The following is a 19205-nucleotide window of genomic DNA, read 5'->3' as shown; positions in this document are numbered from 1 at the left end:
GAAACAGCAGCCCGGCTCCACGCTCTTTGATGTAGTGAATACTCAGGGCCTGCTGCTCCGCATACTGTAGTGTACTGATGCTCAACCACTACGACAGGCTCTGCTGAACCTCATTACCTCCTTACCCGGAGGTTCCCCCCCCAACTTGACACACTTCTGCAGTGAAACACACAGTTGCCTTTGAGGGAGTATCAGCCCCTGCAGATCCCACAGTTTACGTGGTTTTGTTTGAGCGTGGCGTTCTTAACGTGGCACCATTAGACATGTAATGAATGGCTGCTTGAGAGAGCTGGTTGAGTGTGATTATATATCAGCTAGCTACTGCCATGATGATAAATGGTACATTTATACTGGCTCTGGTGTGTGAGTGCCCCCCCCCACAATAAGTAGACGGTGCTTACACTGGCTCGGTGTTTAGTGATGTGTTCATTCAGAGGTGGAGAAGCCGGAATGTTGCCTTGTTTCTGAGCTGTTGTGTACGCATGGATTTATATATACTACTATATACTATGTATATTTATCCATCCATCCATCCATCCATTATCCATCCATCAAACCATCAATCCATCTGTCCATCCATCCATCCATCCATCCATCATATCCATTATCCATCCATCCATCCATCCATCCATCCATCCATCCATCCAACCGTCCGTCCGTCCGTCTGTCCGTCTGTCCGTCTGTCCGTCCGTCCATCCATCCATCCATCCATCCATCCATGATGTTATAGATAGATAGATAGATAGATAGATAGATAGATAGATAGATAGATAGATAGATAGATAGATAGATAGATAGATAGATAGATAGATAGATAGATAGATAGATAGACTAGGACACTTGGCCATGTTCTTTCAGCAGTGTAAACACAAACGAAGGCCCACCTACTTCACTGACATCCTCACAGTCTAATTAGTCCCAACACAGAAAGAACCAAACATGAATTTTTTACTGTTTCTAATGGCCAAAGCTGCATTTCTTTGTAGAGCTGTGCACACTGCAATGATTAGCTCAGCCCCTCTGTGCCTCTCACATACTCCCACACTTACACACACAGTTTCATACACACACCTTCTGTCGCTGAAGATGCATGTTAATACCAGGTCTGAACAGGAGCGCAGTTCCAGCTAATGTTTTAATCTAACCTGGATGTCATGTCTGTGTTTCTGTATTTTAAGTTTTCAGAACATGAGCTTTGTGTTTACCATCCAAAGGCTGCTTCTGATTGGAGGGTTAGGGTTAACAGATTTTATTTTTATGGTATGGTATGACCATTTAAAATCAGATCGACTTTTTCCAAAATAGTGTGCAGAATAAATTCCTCTGCTTACACTTTCATCACAGGCTTCAGTGTCCTGTTATTGAAATGTTAGACTTGACGCTTGACAGGTTTGTTACTCAACATGGCTAACCTGAGGTAAGCCAACCGGTGCAATCCTTGTGTATTTGTAAAGTCAAATAGACAAGAGGGATAGGTGGATGTGGATGTTTTATGTAGCACTCTCTGGACTGTTACACACATAATGCTAAAGACTTCTTAGTAATATGCATACAGAATGTTTAGCTGTGCCTTGTTGATTGTCCATCACAAGTTAAAGCAGATATCAGTGGAATGTTTTTGTTAATATAAGTCCTAAATAGTCCTATTTTCCGTCAGCAATCACTTACATGAAGTATTTCAGCCTAAACACGAGTCTCTCCGTCACTCTGCTCTGCTGTAACCCGAGGAGAAAATTTTCCTTGTGGGATACAAGTGTTATCCAATGAGGGGAGAGAACGGCATGAAGGGCTGTGTGTGCAGCCAAGGGATGCGCGTGAATGTGGTGACGTAGCACGAGGACCAATTGATGCCTGACAAGGGCGGGGGCTGCTAACTCATGGTGCGTTCAAGGAAACACATACTTTGTGTTTTTCCTTCCTGTGAAGTCATACCAGTTCGATCTGGTACGAGTTCACGGGTCGGAAGTTACGAGTGGCCGTTATAGGGAACTTTCACAGACAACAGGACGGTAAAAACACGAGCTACGGGTTACCTGGAACGCTACCAAGTCGTAGTTGTGACTTGAAGCTGTAACTTACGGTTTCAAAAGCCTGCCTTGAACACAGCATTAGCCGAAACGGCCGTGCCGATGATATCTGCTTTAATGTGAATTGTCACAAATCATAAGCTGTCCCTCTGAGCCTGTGAGGTCCTGGTTTTGGTTGATGAGGTCTGACTTCATGCTTAATGCTCCATTAAAGGTGACATAAATATCACTTTTTGAAGGCTCTTAAACATATGTGTGGTGGCCTGGGAAAACCCTTCACATGGTGGGATTTTGACATTTTCATGTTTTGATATTTCCATAAACTAGACGTTTTCAGCCATTCATAACTGTTTGAATGACTGAGATAGCCCTCTCAGATCAAAAGTTATGAGCATTTTAATCTATTATGACCAAAAAACTGAAAAGTGAGAAAAATGGCTTTAACTAGAACGTTGCTGTTTTAACCCTCTAAAGACGAGAGTTTTACAAAACATTAAACAGCTTCTGAACCGTTTATGATAGAGATTAGCTGTAAACTGTATCTGAATCGTGTGATTTTCTGCTTTCCGAGGGTCCTTGAATGGTGCCTCTGTGACAAGAATGGACCATATAGGGTGCGTGTGATCACGTGGTACGGGAACAGACGCTAACCTAGCGTAGCATCGATGCTAATCCGAACGTAGCATCAATGCCAAACAGAACGTAGCATCGGCGCTAAACCGAACTCATCATCGGCACTTGCACAAGTTTTACAAAACATCAACAACCGTTTATGATAAAGATCAGCTGTAAAAAAGCATCTGAATCGCGGGATTCTCTGCTTTCCGAGGGTCCTTGAATGCTACATCTACAACAACAACGGACCTGTCTCCTCTAGCGCTGCTGCTGTGGCTCAGCTGGTGCTGCGGCTCAGCTGGAAACAAAACGCCTTATACTCGCCACAAAAACATAAAAATAAGTACTTTCCGTTTTGTTTTCTTAAAATATTTATTCACCACGATGTAGTAGGGAGTTCAAAGTACCAGAATCACACAAAATATCAAAATCGTGGAAATAGTACTTTTCCACCTATTTTGGCTATTTGCCACAATCGAACGTCCACGACATCCGACGGGTTTTCCCAGGCCGCCACACATATTTGGGTGTTTGTCTTGCCTTCCGGCCCCAAAATGTGAGAATTGACAAAAAAATCTGTCATTTTCAGGCTCCCTAGGTTGAATCCATGTGGTTTTACGAGCTGTTCCCTCAGTTGTCTTCCAATGATCTAACTAGGTTTCAAATTTGCATAATCCCACCCCTACCTGGTACCAGTAGAAGGGGCAGGGCAAGCAGTGCATTTAAAGGGACAGGAACCAGCCGTTCTGAACAGGGCTGTTTAAAGAGGATGAAAAAAGTGCTGTGATGTTTGATCCTTGGGGGATTTTGACCAAAGCATGTCACAGACATGTCTTTAAGACACCTGGGAAATATTTTAATTTGTGGAAAAGGGGCATAATATGTCTCCTTTAATATTGCTCTGTCTTAATTTTGAGGCCGGCAGCTGGATCCTGCACCAACACTCCAGTTAGACCGGTGCAGGTTCAGCCCACTGGCCAAGGTCACTCCTACATTTGCTGTGTCCTTTCCTTTACTGGAGGCAGCTCCTGGACTGGGACACCGCTAACACGTCCATCAGGGTGGTGTCAGTGGATGATGGTATAGGTGATCAACAATGACTGGAAAGATTGCTGTAATACATACAATTTAAATCTGCCTGCAACTGTTCCATAACCATGCTTGCTCTTTGTAAGCTTGTTGTGTGTAGGTGCAGCTCTGAGTTAAGAGGAGATCAGTAGACAGACAGAACATGTACAGTACATGTAGCCTACAGTATATAGCCTACACATGTATATCAGCAGCTTCACAGCACAACTTCATCTTCTTTTTTCCTTTCCTTTTCCCTCCTCACTCTCCTTAGACAAACAAAGCAGAATACAACACCAAAATGTAATCATTAAACATGAAGCGACCGGTGTAAATAATTGATAAACTGCCATTTGACCAGCGATTGGGAATCACTAAGGGAGACGACCGGGGCTACTTTCATGCTGCTCTGAGTGATGTCTCTGTCTCCGGTAGTTTGGTCACAGAGTCTTTCTGATCTTTATCCACCATGACTTTTCTTGACATTTTCTGGGATTCAGCTGGGAGATTTGATGGCAACTTTGTTGTCTAATTAGACCAGTCTCACTGATTTGTTCTCTCTCTCCTTGTCTCTCTTTCTCCCTCTGCAATCAAGTTATTCTGACCCACTGCAGGCTTCAGTTCACACACAGATCCATATATTAAGCTGTGATTGTAAATGTCTTTACGGCAAACACACAGCCCTATAGGCTCGTTGTGTTCATACAAAGAGTAGCCTATCACTGGAGCATTTGTTGTTCATAATGATGAAGGTGGGCTTCATTAAGATTTCATGATAAGAAGCAGAACAACCCCTGGTCTTCTGCTGTGTGGAAGTTTCAGCTTCCAGCCAAACGTGGTCTTTGGATGTCTCTGAGAGACTTTCTGTAAATTCTAATGAGCCAGCTTGTTTACATGCGTTATTCTCTTGATCTGCCTGGTTTTAAAGGAATGTTTATATTTTGTTTACGCTCTAGATGATTTGAGGTTTTAAAAGAGTGCTACCACTTTGTGCTAAAAAAAACACAATCTGGAATTCTGGGTGCAGCCTGTAAAACAGCAAACAGCTTTGAGTTTTGAGTTGATCCGTCCTCTGGTTCAAAGCTGTGAGGTGTGAGTGAGAGTGAGGCTGAGTCACCGAGTCATGTTAAAATGACAGCACTGATCACACACTCACTGTTTTAAAGATTTGATGAAGCGCTGCAGTTTTCCTCCACTTCAGAGATTGAGTGATAAACCTGCACTCCTTCAATGTATACTCTCTGCTCTGCTTTATATTGACATACTGTATGGATCCTCACTACCACCCACACACACATGCATACACACAAACACCCACAATTCTTATACAACCTTGGCAGTCCTAAAGCCAGTGTGTGTTTAATCTTTTCCCTGGCGCCACTTCCTAGCTGAGAGCATTCCTGGCACCCAGAGGCCCCAGAGAGGGTCGAGCTCCGGGCTCAAAGCAGTGTCACACTTCAGAACTGGCACCTTGTCTTGTTACCAACTAAACATCCCTCTTCTCCTCCTTTTTGGCCCAAACCGCCCTGCTTACCCTCCGCTCTGCAGAGAATAACCTCTTTGAAGGATGGTCTGGTCTCTTTCAGGAGAGATTCTCCTCGCGCTCAGTTTCCCAGCGCTGCATCTATGCCTGAAGCTCTGCCTGAACTTCCTACCAAGAATGTGAATTGGCAGAGGACGTTATCAAGGCTATGTCTGTCCTTATACACGGCCGGACCTTTAGGAGCCTCTGCTGCTCCCTCAGAGATGTGTGTGTTTCTTGCTCCTGTTGCTGCAGATCATCAGAGGTTATATGAACAGATAAAGAGAGGAGAGGCAGAGAGCTGATAGTCTACTCTGTGCCACCACACTCAAACATTTCGTTCTCTGGCTGTGTCCTGTGAGACTTGTCTGTTTAAACCAAAAAAGTACAAACTAATTTGCTACAGAGAGCTTTGATTTGTGATGGACACACATTAGTCAGTAATGGCAGTTTTGACAGCCAATAAATCATTTAAACGAAGCCTCCGTGGAACTGTTTTGGCTGTCTCCTCCCATACATGATTTATAGTATTTTAGATAGATTATCTGTGGGCTTTAAACAGTTTAATATAAATCATTTAATGATTTAAAGCATTTTAAATGGATTATCTTTGGGTTCTATACAGTTCAACAAAACAACCTATGTGTAAACGTCGTCTTTTAAAATTGTGCTGCAACAAATTTTCACAACTTTATTATTTCATTTGATGCTGTCACCACACAGCACCTCACAATGAACATGTGAATAGTTCAACTGAGGTGAAGGCAGGAGATTTTTGAATTAACTCTCTATGGGATTAATTTTTATTTTATGGGAAAAAAATATTGCTCCCAGTTTTTGGGACCTTAATTGACCATCACTGATAATATATTGATCAAAAATGTTGGTCCTCACCACTTTTCCTGATTGTCCTCCACTGTCAGAGGGAATGAACCAAACTGCTGCGTCATGTTCCTTCCACACATAAGATGTTCCTGTCTCCTTGTCCTGTGAGGACGAGTAGATAGTACAGCAAAAGCACTGACTGTGGTGACAGCCAATGCTGTTGCTGTATCTCTCCATCCATTTGAATGTTATTGTCAAAGCAAAAGTGGTCCAACTGCACATTGTAGCCCTGAGGCAACAAATGAATACGTAACATTTTTAGTATATAAATATAAACAAAAAGTGTCTGTACTCAATTAAATGTGCTTCTTTACATACTGTATGTACATTCACAATATTTCCACATATTCAAATTAAAACAGTATAAAGTGATACTTATCTCACCATTTGCTGGTAAATGGTACTGTGACCATCTAGTCTTGGTTGTAGTAGGACGGACAAAACACCAGAGAAACAGTCAAACCCACTTCAGCCCCACATTTCTTTGGTCACAGACTTGTGCTACTTTCTAGGTATATTTTATTATTTTTTTAATGTAAAGAGACAGTGTGGTTTGTCACCAGAGCACACAACTATCAGAAAAAAGCCCCAAAGTAAATTCGAGTAAAGAAAACTTTTATTACAGTGTTTTCTTCTTGAGACCCCACGCCCCCGGTTCCCTCCCCTCCTGTGTGAATGCTTTTCTTGTGTACACAGGTGTGTGTGTGTGTGTGTGTGTGTGTGTGTGTGTGTGTGTGTGTGTGTGTTGATAGTAAAGTGTGAACTAATGGAGCGACCCTGCTTGTGTCTCTTTGATTTTGTCTCCCACTTCCTCCACTAAGGCTCTGTATTATTACTGTCCTGGAAGCGCTTGACTGAAAGCAGGAGGATTAAAGCTGTGTCAGACATGCTTCTCTGTCTCACTTCCTCTGTGACCCCTCCCTCTGCCCCCTCCCCTCCTTTGGCATTCTGTGTTTAAACTCACTCTGTGCCAAACAGGGATACGGTAACTTTGGCCTGTGCTGTTTGTTTGTGTGAGTTCTGCTCGCAGGTTCTGGCCAGCATCCAGACGGCCCGACACAAAGCAGCCCATTGATAATTTTGGTGGGAGAGGGGCTTGTTTTCATCACACATTTGATTTGATTGAGCCTGTTCTGCGTTTCCTCCTGAGCGTTGAGATTGACAAAACGATAGCAGCCTCTTTTTGTGACCTTACAGTGAAACTACACTACACCATCCATCGCTCACTGGTTAGTTTCTGCCACACACTCGCTTGGCAGCTTACAAAGTCTAAGTCCAGATAGGAAACCTAAGTGAGTCAGATACTGACTCCTCACTACATTGTAGCTTTTCAAATCAGCTAATGAAGGACGCCTTTAGAAGAGAATCATGGCTAAATAAAGATAATTACACTTTTTGCCTGCTCTCCTCTAATTACCAGTTCAGCAGAAATTGCTTGGATGAACACAAACATCTGACTCAGTAACTCAGATCCATAGGTTTTGTGCTTGTTAGCAACACACTCAACGTCCCTGTGTGTTCTTTTTGCTCTTTGTGACTGGATGGTTTTGTTTTGGATGGAGGCTGTTTTCATTATAATTTTACCCCTCGGTGAGCAGAGTCCTCTGACTGCTCCTGTCAGTGACATTTAGCTGGAACTGGATGAGAAGCACTTTGCTTTTTTTTTTTCTTCTTGCAAATATCATTATCGTAGAAAAACTCCAAAAGAAATGAGCTCAGTAAAGCCATGAGGCCATGTAAACGGAGCACATGGTCTGACATGATGTAGCAAGATATGGTGAATAGGAATCATTCTGTCCACATTCAAAATGTTAAAGTCGTACTTAGTTATTAAAGACCTAATGAGCTGTACATGAGCAGACTGGAAATCACTCATCTGGTTTCAAAGGAAGGAATTTCCAAGGAAGTGAATGCATACAGGATCAAAACATTAACAGGATCTGGTATCAAAACAGGGAGACAATAGATGAGCTCTGCCGGGCTGAGAAACGCTTAAACTGCTGCGTGTAGACCGGAGCCTTCCAGCTAGTGTGTATAATGAAGTAGCATCTCTTCTTCCGAACAAAGAAAGGAAAGAGAGAGGTGTGAAATTGCTGATTAGAAACTTGGAAAGCACTGAAAGGAAACATACATACACTTGTTCTTTCTTGCTCTTGGCAAACATGTGTCATCTGTTCTGGCACATGAGAAGCCCAGAAACTGTCGTCGGAGCCAAGAATACCACTTCAGAAAAAAAGTGTCAGTTTCTACACAGTCTGTGGTGTTTTTTGTTTTCAGTCCTTCATCCTCAGCTGTAAGTCTGTTTACACAAGTGGGTCGACTGCAAATACGTGAACCTGGTGTTACAGTAGCAGCTGCTGCACAGATCCTCCACCATGCAAGTACCTGCATCGGTCCTGTTGTCGCAGCTGCTCTATGTGTTGATGGCACGCTCACTAAGTACTATCATTAAGATTACATGTATCTGCACAATTTTAATACACTATTGGATGAGGATTTAGGTGAATGTTCAGGTGATAGTTGATATTGAATCCAATGAAAAGACCAAAAACCAAAAAAGTATTTAATCTACTATCAAGTGCTGTCTGTGAAGTCAAAGCCTGATGTAACTGAACCGTAGATCTGCACTGTTGAAACCACTGACAGCAGTGAACCAGGTTAATGCTCCAGGTGACATGTCGATGTGAGTCCGTCCCACAGACACTGTCCTACTGCCAGAAAAACTGAAATCATAGTCCCCAACAAATTCACTCTGGTTCCAGTGACGTTCCCTAAAAACCTCAGTGCTCAGTTGAACCTTTAAAAAGCATTTATGTATATAAACTGATATTACACAGGGTTTCTGCAGGTCATTAAAAAGCATTAAAAGTCATTCAATATATTTTGCTAAAATTAAGGCCTTAAATGGCATTAAAAGGCATTAAATCTGATTCTCAAAGGCATTAAAAAATGGATTGATTCATACAGTGAGATTTTGATATCATTACATCCCTATAGAGCACAAAGAGCAGAAAAATAGGGGGATTATACAGTTAATCTACAGTAAAATTAAATGTGGGTGAAGAAATGGAGAATTTTCTAAATTAATATTTTTAGGTGGTGGCAGGATACTGTTGACTTTTTTTTTTTAATCGCTATCGGCAAAAATCGGAATCGGTAGGTCAGGCTTTTTAAAAATCGGTGATCGGGCAGAAAATTGCAATTGGTGCACCCCTATTGGTGTGATAAACATGCAGAACAAAGTAATAAGGTGTGTGTATATAGGTGTATATAGGTATAAGTGTATGTATGTACACGTATAGTATTTGCAGTCACAGGCATTAAAAATGTTTGAAATGGCATTAAAAGGGCATTAAAAAACATTAAATTAGATTTTCTGGTACCTGCAGAAACCCTGTTACAGCAGGAACCAGTGGGGCCTGGACTAACAACAACAAAGAAGTACAGTAAAAGTGTTGTTCTGGTTTTCATTGTGTTGATATGAACAAAAATATAGATGATCACCAGCCTTCTTCTTCTTGTTTGCAGCTGTGCTCTCTGGTTTCACAGCTTCTCTCCTCTGCATCACAGTTGTTCTCTCTTGTCTCCGAGCTGGAGATGTGTCGTCATCCTAGCTCTGGAGCTGTTACAGTTTCACGGTTCATTCTGTATAAGACCTTTGAGTCAAGAACAGGATGATAGTTTTTCTTTCTGTCATAAAAAATAATCGTCATCTTATTTGCTGTAATCATTCCCTTCAACATGAGTTCATCTCCTCCTAATGCAGCTGATCCAACCTGTGTTCACTTAGCTGTCTGCTTTAGAAGAGGACGTCGTCCATTGTTAGTGTTTACAGGACAAAGCTCCTCTTCGCTGCAGCTCAGACTCAGACGTTTCTTTGTGTCATCTCATGTTAACCGTTCCTCCCGCTGTGTGCCTTTTTCAGACGGCGTCCATTCGGTGTCGGCCCAGTGTCTCCTCCAGGTCACCATCATCACAGATGAGATGCTGTCCAACAGCATCACGCTGAGGCTGGCCAACACCTCCCAGGAGCATTTCCTCTCCCTGCTGCTGGCTCAGTTTCTGGACGGCGTGGCCCGCGTCCTGTCCGCCGCCCCCGAGGACGTCGTCATCTTCAACATCCAGGACGACACGGACGTCAGCGCTCGCATCCTCAACGTCAGCCTGTCCGTGGCCGTGCCCGTGCCCGTGTTCGGGGAGGGACGCCCGCAGGCCGAGGGGCCGGAGCGGCCCGGGAGAGGGGCCGAGAGCGGAGGCGGAGAGTTCTTCGGCTCGGAGGAGCTCCAGGAGAGGTTGTACTTGAACCGCAGCCTTCTGGCCCAGATCTCCTCACAGGAGGTTCTTCCCTTCGACGACAACATCTGCCTCCGCGAGCCCTGCGAGAACTACATGAAGTGTGTGTCCGTGCTGAAGTTCGACAGCCTGGCTCCGTTCGTTGCGTCCGACACCATCTTGTTCAGGCCCATCCATCCCATCGCCGGGCTGCGCTGCCGCTGTCCCAGCGGCTTCACGGGGGACTACTGTGAGACGGAGATCGACCTCTGCTACTCCAAGCCCTGTGGAGCTCATGGAGTGTGTCGAAGCAGAGAGGGAGGCTACACCTGCGAGTGCTTCGAGGACTACACAGGTGAGAGCTCCAGGTTTATATGGACTCTTTTTGTTTTGCTTTATTAATACATTTAACCCCCCCCCTGCAGTTACTGAATGCCACCAAGCTCTCTGTTCTCACACACAAATATAAACTTTACACATAGAGTGTAAGAGTGACAGATCACTAATCACTCGCTGACATCATCCAAGTCAGAGGTCAGTAGGTCAACCTACAGACCCCAGATGTTGATAACAGCTAACCCCGGACTCAGAGGGGAATAGCACTAGCGTAGCATAACAAAATATTGGTGAAATGAAGGAGTTTCTCTGCAGATAATGTGTTATTTAGAGGCTGCATTCTGCTGGCCTGTAGACTCGCATTATACGGATATACGTGGCTCTTGGCTGGATCTAATTTCGTCGGAACAACTTGTAATGACACCAAAGTTATCTGGGTGAGTGAATGATCATATTTTATGCTAGAAATGAGGTCCAGATTGTAAAAAAAATGGCAATTCTCCTTTAAAAAAGGTTTATTGTGTTTTTATTTGTAAAGTGAATCCAAACAGAGACAGAAATAGAGTAAGGATATCAGAAAAAACACTGCGAGAGACATTTCTAAGACAGTTTGTCTCTTTGGTCTTTTTCATTGTATGTGTTGACATAAACAAAAATCTAGATTAATCCTTGTCTCCTAAGATGTCCTCATATAGCCTTTAAATGTTGACGTCTCAAAGATTCCCAGGGAGCTGTAAAGTCTGTCCACAGCAGCTCTGTATTGAACCTGACCGACCGTGTATAAACACAGACTGCCCTGTGCCACACACAGGCTGAGTGATGACTGATTGATCTGATTATCAACTTAAACTTTCACATTTCTGTGAGTTTCGCAGCAGAAGTCCAGCTGCTCTGGATTATTATTTAGTTTGTTCCCAAAACAAATTCTTACATACCGTATGTCATAAGGCTGAATGATTTGGGAAATGAATCTAATTGCGAATTTTTTTTTACCAATATTGTAATTATTTCCTATTATTTTTTAAGTTCCTTATCGTCCATTGCTCTTTCTTGTTGGATTTGTTGAATTTACAGGCTTGTTACTGAGCCGTTAGGCCTGAATGTACAACAGGTAACAGTGTGGCGTTGTTGCCTCTTTTTACCAATAGAGTGTAACTAGAGCATAATTGCAGCCTGTGCAGTTACAAAATTGCGTTTTATCATGTTACGATGTAACTACAAATGCAATTAATTATTCAGCCCCAATTTTAAATGATGAAAACATATGTTTATATCAAAATCTGTTATTGTTTGTGTGTCTTACAGCCACTGAATAACCAGTATGGCTACATGCTTACTTTACACCTACACTGGAAACATCCTGAGCTGCAGGCGTGGAGCATGTTTCAAAGCTCACGTCCAGAGGACAGGGAGAACCATGATAAAACAAGCTCTGTTTCCTCACTGATGCTTATTTTGGAGACCAGGGATCCTCAGAGAGAGCTTTACTCAGTGTTAAGTGTTTTGCAGTGAGGAGAACAAGAAACAGCAGTTTCTCTGTGCAGAGTAGTATCGTTGAGTGGAGTGAAGGAAGGAAATTATTAATTATAGATGGCTACAGCACAGATGGAGAGTGTCCCCTGGCTGTGAAATGCCCTGTGGTAAAAAATACCTAAGATTTAAAAAAAAAAAATCTATATCACAAAGCACACAGCATGTCGAGACGGAGAAGACAGAGGCTTCCGTCTTTAGAGATAATGAAGGAGTAATTTATGACTGTTGGCAGCAGAATTGCAAACTGGTTGCAGGAATAATTCAGTCTGTGATCCAAAAATTATTCACATCCTCAAAGGGTTAAAGATGTCTGCTGCCTGGGTTTCTGGTTAAGAGAAATAGAAAAGGGGTTTAAAGAGGAAAAAATAATTAAAAATGCTAATTTATACAATATGAATATTAAGAAACGTACCCCATCTTTTTGTTGAGAGGTTAAGTGGGTCAAGTTCTGACTTTTTAATGGGATACAGAGTTTCATCTCCTCTTTGAAGTTCAACATTCCCTGGTTTACTCTGTGTGATCATAGAAAACACTTTACTTTATCCATCTGCTGTTCAGCATCATGGGCTACATACAAACACTTACACATAACATAGCTGTGTATATGATTTATCAACAGTTTAAGCTGAAGCTCTCAGAACTGTGTATAAATCATTGATTGATGAGTTACTCACACAGTAATCATTACAAAGAGATCCTTACAGACCGTCTGTTTATAGACCGCATATATTATGTACATAATTGTAAATGGTAATAGATTTAAACATACCAACAGTTTACCGACTCATTTCTCACCTTGAAACAGTAATTTGACCAAACAAAACAACAAAAAAACAACAACTTTCAAGTCCTGTGTTGGCTTCTTTCATCCAGCCAGTCCAGCAGTCAGTCCACACCTTGTGTATCAGTGATTAGGCTTCAACAGAAACAAACTGCAGCCTCCAAAATCATCTTCCAGTTGAATTAATTACATGTTAACGACAACATTAAAGGTGAATTTATTGCAGATTTAATGCAAGTACTGTAAATCTGTAATTTATTAACATATAACACATGAATAGTTTTGTTGAGGTTTCTTTGTGTATGTTCCATATTTTCTTATTTCTTGTTTCAATTTCTTGAAAAAAACATTAGTTCAACAAAATCCACTAAATCCTGTTTGTTCCCTGCAGGAACTGCAGAAAGTCACATTGTGTTTGGTGCTCTCTCTCATCGGCACAATTATTCCTCGTCAAACATTTAAAAGGCTTTTTCACCTATTTTGTGGCTGTTTATGAAGCCTGAAATAGTGTTGAGTGTGTGGGCTCAGTCACACAGAGTCCAGGTTGAGTGGCACTTAGATATTCTTATTCACAGCTGTGGGTGTCGGAGCTGAACTGTAGGTGCTTTTAATGTGAATCGGCAGAGAGGGAGAGTGACTCTGTGAGTGGGTGAGGTGGGAATATTTACTTTCCGTTACACTGAACGCATGGCTGAACACATTTAGCTACATTAATCTCCATCGGTTTGGGGCTCGGACCCAGGGAGTGTCAGTACTTGGAGGGTGAAGCCACAGACAATGTGAGTCTGTCGTTGAATCACACAGTTTGATCACATTTCATCTGACGTCTCCTCTTCTGTGGTCGACAAATCCCACTTTTCTGTTTACTGTGTGTTTCAGGTGGGTGCTATGTGTGTAAGAAAGTTGGATGAACAATCTGTGACATTTATATGTGTTAATGAATGTGTGTATGTGTGTTGTTGGGGAACTGTTGGACTGTAGGCGCTGCCAGATGGTAGAGGGAAAGAAAATGAGAAAATCTAACATTGATCATCATCTCTGCCGTTCCTCAGAGTGAATGATTCTGCTTGGCTGAGTCATTCTGCGTAGACGCTGGGTCTCTCTCACACACTGCTCTGTATAAAAATGACTGAAACATGTGGAATTGCCCTTTTCCATTTGATAGCTGTTTTTTTTCTTAATTTCCCCCCACTCAGTTCACTCAGTAATTGCGAGTGCATTTGTGGGGTTTTAATGTGCAGAGAAGCTTTTGGAACAAAAACTGGTGAATGTTCACACTCCAATTTACAACTCATCTCACGTCAGTGTCAGAAATTAACACCTGCCAGGCACTAAAAGCCGATGCAGTTTGTCTCTGACAGACAGAAAAAAATGGTGCCAGACACACAGGCTGTGATGAAATGAAGTGACAGCTATGAACAGGATACTCTGAGCTTGAAAACTGAATTCTGCAGCTCTGTTCATGTTTATTTATTTATTTATTTGGTTCATTTCGGGCATGTCAATTAGTCATCATCATCACACATCATCTCAATCCAATTAATACAATACACATGACCGAAAGGGAAAGCGGGAGAAGCAAAAGCTTATCTAGTCCCGCCCCCAATACTCACATATTCATTTTTTCTGCATGTTACATTTTTGACATAACATTCTTCCAGTATTTTCAAAATTTAACAATTTAACAATTTGACTTTTTTTTTTTTTTTTTTTTTAACATGACATTTCTCAATTTTTTATTTTTTTTATTTTTTTTTCAACATTTGACATTTTGACATAATGTGTTGCAGCATTAGGCAGTATGTAGAGTTGAAGAAATTGAAGTCCAGCTCTAGATAGAGCATAAGGATTACGTGTGTGTCTGCACATGTGTCCAACCGTCATGAGCGAACAACAGTCTCTTCTTGTTGCCAGGCATGTCACAAAAGTCACAAAGTCACAAGATGGTCCAATTGACAGAGAGCAAAGTCTGGTGTGGTCCAATTGACAGAGAGCAAAAGTCCAGTGTATTGATTGAGGTTATGGTTTGAGGTCACATGTAGCATCAAAAGAAATGCTCATAATGTTGTACAGTGGTGCACTGGTGCTGGTGGTTTTTTGTTCATTATATGTTTCCAGACATGTGGGTTTATATGTAAAGTTAAAGGTCCAGTGTGTAAAATGAGGGGAAGCCGTGACATCTAGCGTTTAGATTCTAGATCGCAGCGCTCACACTCGCTCGCACTCACCCCTCCCGTCAGCAAAGTGACGGTGGCCTCCGAGGACAAAAAAAAACGTGTTACCACGACTGGGACGACTGGGAAAATCTAAACTATTTTACGATATGTCTGCTGTTTCCTACTCCTTCTTCTTTCCTTTCTCCTTCTTCTTCGCTGTTTTTTTATGAACACGAAACATGGCGACACTCTCTAAAGCAAGACCCTTGCTATATGAATTATAAGGCTACCAAAAATTTTATTTTATAGTGATTATATGGATAGTATATTCAGATTTTGCCAATAAACCTTGCCAAGTATCACACACTGGTCATTTAAGGATATATCTATAAGTTGTGTTTTATAGCGAATGCTAACATAGCTGACAACAGTCTAAGCCAGACAGGGCTAGCTGTGTAGGCTAGTACTGAATTCGGTAGAAAAATTAGATGATAGAAATATGAAAAACAAGAGTCACATTTCTTCCAGACTGGTTTATTTAAACAGTTGTTTGCAGTGGCAACACTCACAAAGAGCTCACACACTGACTGAAGTTGCTACAGAGATCATGATGATCTATTCTAATGGTTACTGACTGAGCTATTTTAGCATCAGAATGAAGATGGTTGACCAACCAACGCTGCTACTCCATGTTGCAAAGTGTGGCTAAAAAGGATTGTTTGTCATTCTGGTGTTTTGCATTATTATTAGTAGGTGATAATGTTATATCGTAGTTTTCAGTGTTTCAGCAGGGTAGGTGCGAAAGTAAAGTCTCTGTTGCTGTGGTGGTGGTGGTGGTGGGGGTTGTATCTCAGTTTCCCTGAGCTGGGGGCTGTTGGTGTCTGGAGGGATCCACCTGCTCCGTCTCATCAGTGGGGAGCGATGAGGCTCCTCTGTTTCCTAGCAGCCCAGACACACCTGTTCAGGTTTAAGATCTCTGAGGAAACTCTGTCTGAGGAGCGGTGCAGCCTTTATAGGGTTAGGGTTATATTGCTTTCGCCTATGTACTGGTCTTGAATAAATAAGAGCTGGCGTGTATTTTATAGTATTGCTTGAATTTGAGGAAGCTGATCAATTATTTGTCACATTTTGTTTATTCTCTCATAAAGAATTTATGTGAAGAGAAATTCAGTTAATCCATTTAACATATCAACTGCCCATCATTTTTTTTTTTTTGTAGGTAGTTTTGACATTTTTGACAATATTCCATCTTATTATTTTCCACCGTCTTCTGACCTCACCTTTACAGGCAAAGTGATGTTTTAATTTTTTATTTTATTTTATTTTATTTTATTTTATTTTATTTATTTATTTATTTTTTGTTTTAATTCAATTTGGATAATTATACTTCTCTACAGTTGATACGTGTATATGTATATAGTGTATATATATATATATATATATATCTGTGTGTTCAGTCAGAAACTAAGAGCAGCCACTAAAGAGCACAGATAAAAAAAACAGATCAAACAGGAGTGAGGCTGTGAGGGATGGACTTATAGAGGTACATAAATAGAGCGAAGGAGATGTGTTTGAATTATTGATCAGGATATTTAGTGGGAGTGTGACTGTGAGCCTGTAGCCAGTCCACCCTGCTGTGATGTTACCTGGTCACATGGAGCTGCTCTTCAGGAGCATCTTGGGTGGAGACGTCCCACAGGAATCGGCTGAACAGCGACAGACTCCTCAGGTATCAACTGTGAGGCAGAACTGTCTGACTCTTAGCCAAGATTAACTGTTAAATGTCTTTTCCTCGGTGTCTGAGATCACATGAGGATGTCTCTGTAACACAGCTGTGTTTGCTGATGCAATGTTTGACAATGCGACAGCTTTAAGTAACACAAGTAGTTTATTTCCTACAGCAAGTTGCTGAATTAATAACGAGGCAGAGAGCAGTGTAACAGAAGGCTGGCTGTGTATCATCAGTAAGAACATGACGGGCTGTTCTGCTCCTTTTTGTTACTTTCTAGAACAGAGTGACACAGACATGGCACCCTGACATATTACTACTTTCTATACCACAATAAGGTGTAGTTATTAAGTTCTCACTGATAGTATTATTGATGGTTAGGAAACCATTGATTGCTGCCTTACAGGTCACTGATGATCCATTATAAAGCTTAGATAGAAAGACGTCTTGGGGTGTCCTGGTGTGGACAAGTCAAAGACGCCTTCATTTATAAAACCTTCAGGAAGAAAAGGTTAACAACTGAACAATGAGTCCTCACGCCTGCAGTAATGTCAGTAAATCATTGACAAAAGATGTTGCCTTGATGCTGTACCGCCCCTGTTCTGAAAGTAGGAGGTCAGGAGTTGGTCAGAGGAGCTCTGTGAATTCAACATCTGCCTAAACCCCTGAAACAAACAGTGTTGACAGAGGATAGACACCAGCTAAACATGGCAACAAACTCACTAAACTGAAAAACATTGATAAATTATTCATTTTAAATTGGCATCTGAGTGAAGTTTCTTCGTCTCAGTGGTCCAGAATATCTACCCATGCAAAATCAATTAATGTTTAGAGTCATTAACGGCCACTTTAATGTCTCCAGCAGCGCTCGGATTTACATTGACTGAAGAGACGTAACTAGACAACAGCGCTAAAACAAAGATGCTGGCTTTCAGTGGGCTGTGAATGGGTTGATTAATAGACACAGAGTAAATAAAAGGCCTGTGTGTGTATTAGTAGTGTTGGATGAAGATGTGTGGCCTGTGTGTGTGCCAGTGTTACAGTAGAGCTGCACTTAGCACAACTCTTCCACACTGCTGGCTCTGTGGCTTTGACACACATTCCAGCTCACGCATGGGAGAGCGGGCGGTCCTGCCTGAGCAACTGCTGCAGCCTCCCACCCCGAGGACCCAGACACAGGCCACATGTGAGCCGGACTGAGGTCCAAGGACACAACGGAGACGGTGGTTTCGCTGTCTGCCCCTCTCACTCTAAACCAGCTCTGTTCTGGACCTTCAGGGCGATCGCTGTTCAGTTCTTGTGTTGTCCTGAAGCTCAATAGTAATTAAAAGCAAACAAAATTGCTTGATCAAAATTAAAACTGATCAAAATAGTAATGTGCTATGTCTTAAAGGCCTAGAGGTGAAGACACATCTCTGGTTCAGTTTAGCATGATGTGCCCCCACTCTCCCTCTCCCTGTCTCTTCATGTTTGTTTGCTGTATCTCAACTGTCACCGTCCAATGAAAGGAAAATGCCAAAATGATCATCTTAGAAAACACTGTAATGTAATGCTGAACCCACCAAGGGCCTGTGAGGCATGAAAAAGCTGAAAGTGGCCAACCACAGTCTGCGCAAAACACAGTTATTTCCTGGATGGCTTGAGTCTGAATGTATAAACGCTTCCAGCTCACTGCTCCGAGCCATCAAGTTGTCCCACTGAATGTGAATGCAGCACAAACTGCAGTCATGTTCCCGGGGGGGAGGGAGGAATCCTGCTGGGTTTCACACAGAAGAGAGAGAAAAGATTGAAACTGATCGAAAGAGTAAACAGTGTTCATACTGTAACTGAAAGTCAGATTTCCTCTGATATACAATCTCAACAGTGTCTACAATTGATTATTCATCCAGCCCTGTACAATACGTTTGAAATGCTGCAGCTGTATATTTGACCGATGGTGGTGGATGATGCTCCACTCTACAATGCAGTGTTTTTCAAACTTGGGGTCTGGACCACACGTGGGGTCACCTGGAATTCAAAAGGGGTCGCATGAAATGTCTAGGAATTACTAGACATTCATTATTTCTGATTACTGAAAATGACTGATAAATATATTTTTTAACTAATTATTATTCTTTTTAAAGGAGACATATTATGTCCCTCTTCCACAAATTAAAATATTTCCCAGGTGGCCTAAAGACATGTTTCGGTCAAAATACCCCAAGGATCAAACATCACAACACTTTTTCCATCCTCTTAAAACAGCCCTGTTGAGAACGGCTGGTTTCAGAGCCTGTCCCTT

At 41.9% G+C, this 19205-nt stretch overlaps 1 protein-coding gene across 4 annotated transcripts in view; it reads left to right on the top strand.

Annotated features, from left to right (window-relative positions):
* celsr2 (cadherin, EGF LAG seven-pass G-type receptor 2) overlaps positions 1–19205 on the top strand; it is a 78173-nt gene that overhangs the window by 16288 nt on the left and 42680 nt on the right. For all 4 annotated transcript variants that reach the window (XM_085777116.1, XM_085777114.1, XM_085777115.1 and 1 more), the window contains exon 2: positions 10043–10744. In XM_085777116.1, coding sequence (XP_085633242.1) covers positions 10043–10744 — 702 coding nt within the window. The remainder of the gene's footprint in view (positions 1–10042; positions 10745–19205) is intronic.

Source organism: Trachurus japonicus, chromosome 5 (assembly GCF_045865225.1).
Source record: "Trachurus japonicus isolate A0001 chromosome 5, Traja_1.0".
Classification (NCBI taxonomy): Eukaryota; Metazoa; Chordata; class Actinopteri; order Carangiformes; family Carangidae; genus Trachurus; species Trachurus japonicus.
Note: the sequence above shows the minus strand (reverse complement) of the source record. Positions and strands in the feature narration are given on the sequence as shown.